At 40.8% G+C, this 7,500-nt stretch overlaps 1 protein-coding gene across 1 annotated transcript; it reads left to right on the top strand.

Moving 5' to 3' along the window:
• Positions 1–3,896: 3,896 nt before the first annotated feature.
• On the top strand, positions 3,897–6,478 carry LOC119582878 (C-type mannose receptor 2-like; the record flags this gene model as incomplete). Its single annotated transcript, XM_037931379.1, is given in 4 exon segments — positions 3,897–4,146; positions 4,342–4,371; positions 5,151–5,318; positions 5,428–6,478. Coding segments are annotated over 4 exon segments (486 nt in total). The 3' UTR covers positions 5,670–6,478.
• Between the last annotated feature and the right edge of the window lie 1,022 nt (positions 6,479–7,500).

Raw genomic sequence — 7,500 nt, forward strand, 5'->3', positions numbered from 1 at the left:
TATAAATAATAAAAATTATAAAATAAATTATATCTATTTTTAAAATTAAAAAAAAAAAAAAAAAAAAAAAAAAAAACCCAAAAATAAAAAAAAAAAAATTTAAAATTTTAAGAAATATATATATATTATTATAAAATTTTAAATTTTTTAATTATAATATATAATAATTATATATAATTATATATAAAATTTTCTCAAAAAAAAAAAAAAAAACACAAAAAAAAAAAAAAAATATATTTTATAATTATATAATATATAAAAATATATATCAATATTTTTAATATTATAATTATATATATATTAATTTATAATCTATATATATAATACAAAATTATATAATAATATAATTATATAAAATATAAAATAAAATAATATATTATATAAAGATTTTTTATATATATATAAAAAGGTTTTGTTTTGCAGGCGGGGGAATATTCATTCTTTTGTGCCGTCTCATGCCCGGAACTCTATCGGGGTTTGTCCCCACGGCTTGAAAAAGCTGGGGGGGGAGTCCATGCCTTTGGCAAGAAGCGGTTCTTGAGCTGTGGTATTAAACCTGGTGTGTGAGCACCCAGGATTTGTTGAAAATAGCTCTTTGTTTTTCTAGGCGTCTGATTTTATGTCTAAAAGAATGTGCAAGGCCGCGGTGGCCGAATGGTTAGAGGTCGGACTCAAACTGTCACGAGGGAAATTGAATTCGGGGGTTCGAGTACCAAAAGGGCCCCCCGCGTGTTCCCTTGGGCAAGGAATTTCACTTGTTTGCCTACCTAGCCACGGGGGCCAACCCAGCCCAATCAAGGCGGTCCCAAGCCGGATAAATAGAGGAATAATTCCCCTAAAAGGTACCACCGCCTCTCCGTGGAAAGGGGAACGGGGGGCCCCCTCCCACGTACTATTCCAAGAGCATCACAACATGAAAACTAAAATTAAGTCTGCTGTGACCCCGGCGGCTCAGAATGAACCTCCCATTTAAAAAAAGAAGAATTGTGTCCCTTAATCGATTCGTGAGGCCAAGGGAGAAGGTTTTCCTCCCCGGGGAGGTTGGGACCCTTTGTCACCTTGGGGCAATCAGATGCCAATCAGAGCAAGGGGGGGCATTTTTCCACAATGGGCCTGACAGATGCTAGAATGATCAAAACTCGTGTCTGGCCCTACGCTTTCCCCCATTGTCTCAGTTCGGCAACCAGGTATGGACCCCCTTTGGGGGAAAGAGGGTGGTTTCCTTTTACCCCCAAAGGGAGAGGTAGTCCTGAATCCCCTCCCAAATCCATTCCCTGGGTTTTTAGACTTGTGCCCTTTAATTTTTGTTTAGTGCCATGGCTTTGGATTTGGTGCAGGATCTTTAATCTGCCCACAACACTCCTCGGATACGGGTCCCGACAACGTAGGCTTTGTTAGGCAGTATGGGCCCGTGGAGAAGATAGAAGATGCTGCATAGGGGATGATCTTTCACCCCGGGGGGTTTTGTTTAAAGGGTAAAGGAAATTTAAAGGTTAAAGAGGGCGGACGGGGAACCCCCCCCTGTGGCGTTCGATTTTCCGTGGCATGTGCTGTGATAGGGACCTTGGAATTTTACCCGGGTGTTTGTCCTAAAGTAGTCACCTATCCAAGCCAAAAGCTTACCTCTGATTCCCTTCTGGATCAGGCTCTCCTGAATGGCAAGAGGACTTGTCAATTCAAAAGCCTTCTCCAAGTCAAGGAATACTACCACAGATGTGCCCGTGCTTATTGTGCTGAAGAGCGTGGCTATGCTGTGCGCTGTGCTCATGCCCCTGGTGAACCCGTGGAGGTGTTCATGTGGGGGTCCCATTTTCCATCGGAGCCGGTTCAATACCATCCTCTCGGCCGTCTTGGCCAGACAGCTGAGGAGAGAGATGGGGCGGTACTTCCCTGGCTCCTTTGGTTTGGGGATGGGAGCTATGGTAGCCCTCTTCCAACTCTGGGGTAGAGTGGAAGTTTCCCAGGACTTGTTGATGAGTTGCAGGAATGCAAGCTCACCTGCTAGTCCTCGGTGGGAAATGATGGGGTACGAGATCCCATCAGAGCCCAAGGCTGTGTTACAACTGGTTTTATAGGCATTTCTTAGTTCCCTCAGAGAAAATATAATGTCTGAGTTATCGGGTTCGGCTGCCTTTTCTCTAATATGAGCAAGTCCGTCTGGTTGTAGGCGTTCTTGTCTTGCCCTCAGTTCGGCTGGCAGGCTGTTGCAACTTGTTCCTTGCAGAGAATTCGTGCGCCAGTTTGTTTGCCTCTGACTGGGGGTCATGGTGCGTGCACCTCGCGGCTGAGCGGCTGGTAGCTCGCCTGACCCGTTGCCATAACTCTGAGAGGGTGGTTTGGTGGTCGAAGGACTCACACCATTCCAGCCACTTTCCTTGCCTGACTCTATTGGCAGTTTCCTTGGCATCCCTGACAGCCTCCCTTAGGAAGGCTAGGTTGTCGGGGGTTCTTTGCCTTCGGAAATGTTTTCGGCACATGTTTACTCTGTGGTTGACTTCTCGTCAACCACAGAGTTAAAGTACCAGGCGTCTTTGTGACTCCTGGACCCAGGCCGAGTTTTAGGTATGGTCAGTGAGGCTGCTTGATCAATGGCATTTACAAGTCTGGCTTCAAGCACTTCCACATTTTTACTTTGTGGGGGTTCATTGCTTCTCAGACAGCGGGCCAAGGCGTTTTGAAACGCCTGCCAGTTGGCCTTGTCTGTTTTCCATCTTGGATTCGGTCGTGGCATGTAAGAATGATGCAAACGCCATAGAGAAAAATATGAGTCGAAAGTCCGCAAGAGCCTTGGGTAAATCGTACCAAGGAATCCATCGTTGCTTATTCCAAAGAGTGTTCACGAAAAAAGTGCCTAATTGACTTACGGATATCTATTTGTTTATTATTTTTTCCTAAACATCTGCATGTCATACTTTAATGAGCTCTACTTGCATTATTGATCTTGCATTTGTGTTTATTTCTTTCACTATGTTATAATTGTATTATTATTGTCAATTGTGTTTTCTCTTTAGTGTAAAATGATGTCAATTTTAATAGTTGTTAATTTTTTACCTTAGATTTTCTTTTCGAGGAAGGCCTGAGCGAGAGAGCAGGATTTGGTTCTTTCTCTGTGTGCAGGTCAGTGATAAAAACTATTAATATAATGGGAGTAATATGATAGGTTAGGGATAAATGGCATTTTGTTTAAGCTAACTCATAATTATGTTGGTTGGTTTGAAATAGAAATGGTCTTGATGGGGTGATACTCTCCCCCCACGCAGGAGATATGTTGCGACACCAACACGGCAGCCCAGTGCTCGTAGATGTTTGTTTAAATGTCGAATCAGTGATTTCCGTATATATATACTACAGATATATATGTGCGTGTGTACACACACACACACACACACACACACACACACACACACACACACACACACACACACACACACACACACAATATATATATATATATATATATATATATATATATATATATATATATATATATATATATATATATATATGATATATACATATATATACATGCATATATATACATATATATACATACATACATACACTGAGGTGTATACATACATTAAAACCACATATTACGGAATTTCCTTTGTCTTATCGCAGCTCCTGAGAAACTTTAAATAAAAATATCTTTATGCCATCTATCACCTTCTCTGCTCATGTTACTTCATACATGCATACTTATAGATACACACATATACCCTCTGTGTGTATTAGAGCGACAGGCTGGCAGATATATATATATATATTGTGTGTGTGTGTGTGTGTGTGTGTGTGTGTGTGTGTGTGTGTGTGTGTGTGTGTTTGTGTGTGTGTGTGTGTGTGTGTGTGTGTGTGTGTGTGTGTGTATACATATGTATAATAAATACATATATATTCATAAATAAATATAGGCGTAATGTGTCTATGTTTATTAGATATTTCTTTCGATATTGCCAAGAAGTGTGTATTCCCGCCACCTGTCACCTGGCCTGCTCGTGTTGCTACCCAGACCAGTGATTGGCAATTTTCCACGTGCACAGGGACGCACTGGAGCATAAAGGGCACAGCATTGCCCCGTGGAGGCAGAAAAGCAGCGCGCCATGAGGTTCCTTGTTCTCCTGCTGCCTTCACTGCTCCCGCTGACGGGTAGGAGTCTCATACTGTGTCTAGCCTTTTGCTCCCATTATAACATAAGATGTTATTATGCCAAAGAACTATTTCTGTGTAACTACCATTCACACGACTATTTGAGCAGATTATTATCATTCTTGGTTCTGTCTTCTATTTATGATTGCTCCTGTGCATTACTAGTTGACTCATTTTGACCCGTTTTCTTGACAGGATCTGCACGCTCATCTCATAATAACATACGTGAGTACTTACATACAGCACCTAAGTGGATTTTTATTTACTGAAACAAATCTCCGTGTAATGGAGAATTCAATGTCGATCTTACATTTGCTCATCAATATTCATGTTGCTTTGGAGTATGAATCGTGGATTTCTACAGAAGTATGTCAAACTATTAATGATAATAATCATGGTAAAAATAATAAGAATAAGAATACGAATAACAGGAGCCATGAACTCAGTCAACAAGAGCATTTGGAGATGTCGGTACCTATGCAGAAGGACCAAGCAACATGTCTTCAAGGCCTTGATACTACTAGTTTTGTTCTATGGAAGCGAAACCTGGACGTTATCTAGTGCCTTGGAGTCTTGTATTGATGCCTTTTGTAACAAGTCTCTTCGCCGGATCATGGGGTACAGTTGGTAGGACCACGTGACCAACCGACGGCTACACCGAGAGACTGGCATGGGACCTGTTACTTGCATAATCCGGGATCACCAACTCAGGCTATATGGGCACCTAGCTCGTTTCCCTGTGGATGACCCTGCCCATCAGGTTGTCTCTTTGCGTGACAACCCTGGGTGGAGGTCTGTGGGACGACCCAGGAGGTCATGGCCTGGGCGGCTCGACATGACGTGACGCGAGGAATTAGATATGGGCTGGGGGCCTGCCTGGAGACTTGCCATGAGGGACCCCCGTGGCTGGAAGCGAAGGGTGGATGCGGCCATGCGCCCCCGTCGGCGTTAGCCCCCTGATGATGATGATATGTTGATTAGTAACAAGAATATTTTCGTCGCAGAATGCCCTCTCGGATTCCACAATATTTACGATTACTGCGTACAGTTCCGCACGCAGTCTGCCACGTGGCAAGAGATGTACAACGAGTGTTTTAACGTCGGTGCTGACATGGTCAAGCTCGATGACGCAAACTTCATGTACTACCTCGTCAACTTTATCAAAGAAAATGGTAACACCTGGCTCCTGTCACTTGTCCTTGTGTCTCTGCATATAATTTCATACCTGGATTGTCAAAAATAGGCACCAAGACCTCAGTTTACACTTATATCTTTAAAAAGGACTGGATGGTCACCATTACTGGATCGGCGCCACAGACATTGAAGAAGAAGGCGTCTTCAGATGGACGGACGGAACGAAGGTCAAGATGGGGACGCCGTTCTGGGGCGACCATGGAGACCAAGTGCAAGAACCCGACGGCGGAACCAGCCAGAACTGCGTATACTTAGATAAAAATGACCATTTCTTCATGGTAGATTATACATGTGATGGACTAAATTCCGGTATCTGCGAGATACATTGACGAAGGTGATATCAAAATTCTGCTGATCAGTATTGTAGACATTTAAAAGTAGATATTCCTTGTTTTAGCAACATTTATGTTCAGACACTGCAGCTATCTTAATTTAACTACTCCCCTGAATAAAGTTACATCGAACGCTTGAAAAATAAGGACTCTGGTATTGGTGGCGAAAAACTGACATAATATGATATCGATTTTGGGACAGACCTGATAGTTCGCACACCTCAGCATCTGGGTTCACACCTTCGGCAGGTGCTTTGGGAAAGGGAAAGGGGCACCAGTCAGCTCTGCTATGAGGTCTCCATTGTTAATATCAGCATGATACAAGGCCCTTGTCATATCAGCTCCGAAACACTATTCGAACACATTATGAAGTTCCATCTGTTCCGAGCTTTGAAAACAACAAGTACCAACTTTTCCAAATCAAATCATAGCAATCGTTTCGGTTTCATCTACCCTTGTATGAGTGTGTGCATGTATATAAAAAGAAATGCATAGAGCTTGAATAATATATAGCGAGAAATATACATATCTATGCCTTTCTATACTTATATATGTGTGTGTGTTTATAATATACACATCTATACACACACATATATATAGTGATTGCTGGATCCTGCTGCCACCAGTCTTAGGTTATGTCTGTATCCGTCTGCCACAACAATGGTTTTTTTTTTCAGGAATTTCAGGAACAAGGTTTATCTAATGACATTAACTAATAGTGAATGTTTGAGTCTCTGAGATTTAGAACCAGATGTAAATTATTATACTGTTTCCATTCTCAGGAAATAAATAAACTGGCAACTTACCTCAGACTTTGGAGTAATCAGATTCACCAGGCATCTTATTTAAAATATATGTATCTACAGAGGCCGCGGTGGCCGAGTGGTTACAGCATCGGACTCAAAACTGTCACGACGGCAATCTGAGTTCGAGGGTTCGAGTCACCTTAGTTGTTCCCTTGGGCAAGGAACTTCACCTCGAGTGTGTGTGTGTGTGTGTGTGTGTGTGTGTGTGTGTGTGCGTGTGTGTGTGTGCGTGTACATATATATATTATATATATATTATATATATATATATATATATATTATATATTATATATATATATATATATACATATATATATACATTATACATATATATATATATATATATATATATATATATATATATATATATATATATATATATATATAAAGCCTATTGTATACCTGGTAACTTAACTTTGATCTTGGCCTAGAATTTCATTTGTTAATTTGAATTTGGGCTCACAGAATTCATTTACTAAACTAACATATTCAAGGTCATCACATATTTTTCATTTTCTATATCAGTATTTCTCGAATCATCGCGGGCGTTCTTTATCATCATTGCCTATTATTTATATTATGACATGGCCATGATTAACAAACTCTTAGTTCTTTGATGTTAAAGATATAATGGGATATAGAATGAATATGTACTATGGATGAACAGCCATGGGATGAGACAAGAAGCTTGTGGTCCCTCCCTTTCGAGATGACAAACCAGGGTCGTCATTTGAGGGAAGCTGGGGGGGGGGGGCAGTTCCCCTCAAGACCGTTTGCCACCCCAAGGGCCACATTTTTATTTTCTTAACTAAATTACATCTATATAGGTCCGGTTATAGCCTTAAAATGACCTTAGAATAGTTATTTTTTCTAAAACTTTGTTCGCTTCGCTTGCCTACTCGCCTTTCCCTCTCCCAAGAAAAAGCTGAAATGATACATTCGACTATACCGACAGAATTACAATTATATAATTATATTAAACAAAATTATATGATAGTGATATATATATATATATATATAAT

The sequence above is a fragment of the Penaeus monodon genome, chromosome 16, assembly GCF_015228065.2.
Source record: "Penaeus monodon isolate SGIC_2016 chromosome 16, NSTDA_Pmon_1, whole genome shotgun sequence".
In the NCBI taxonomy this organism is placed as follows: domain Eukaryota; kingdom Metazoa; phylum Arthropoda; class Malacostraca; order Decapoda; family Penaeidae; genus Penaeus; species Penaeus monodon.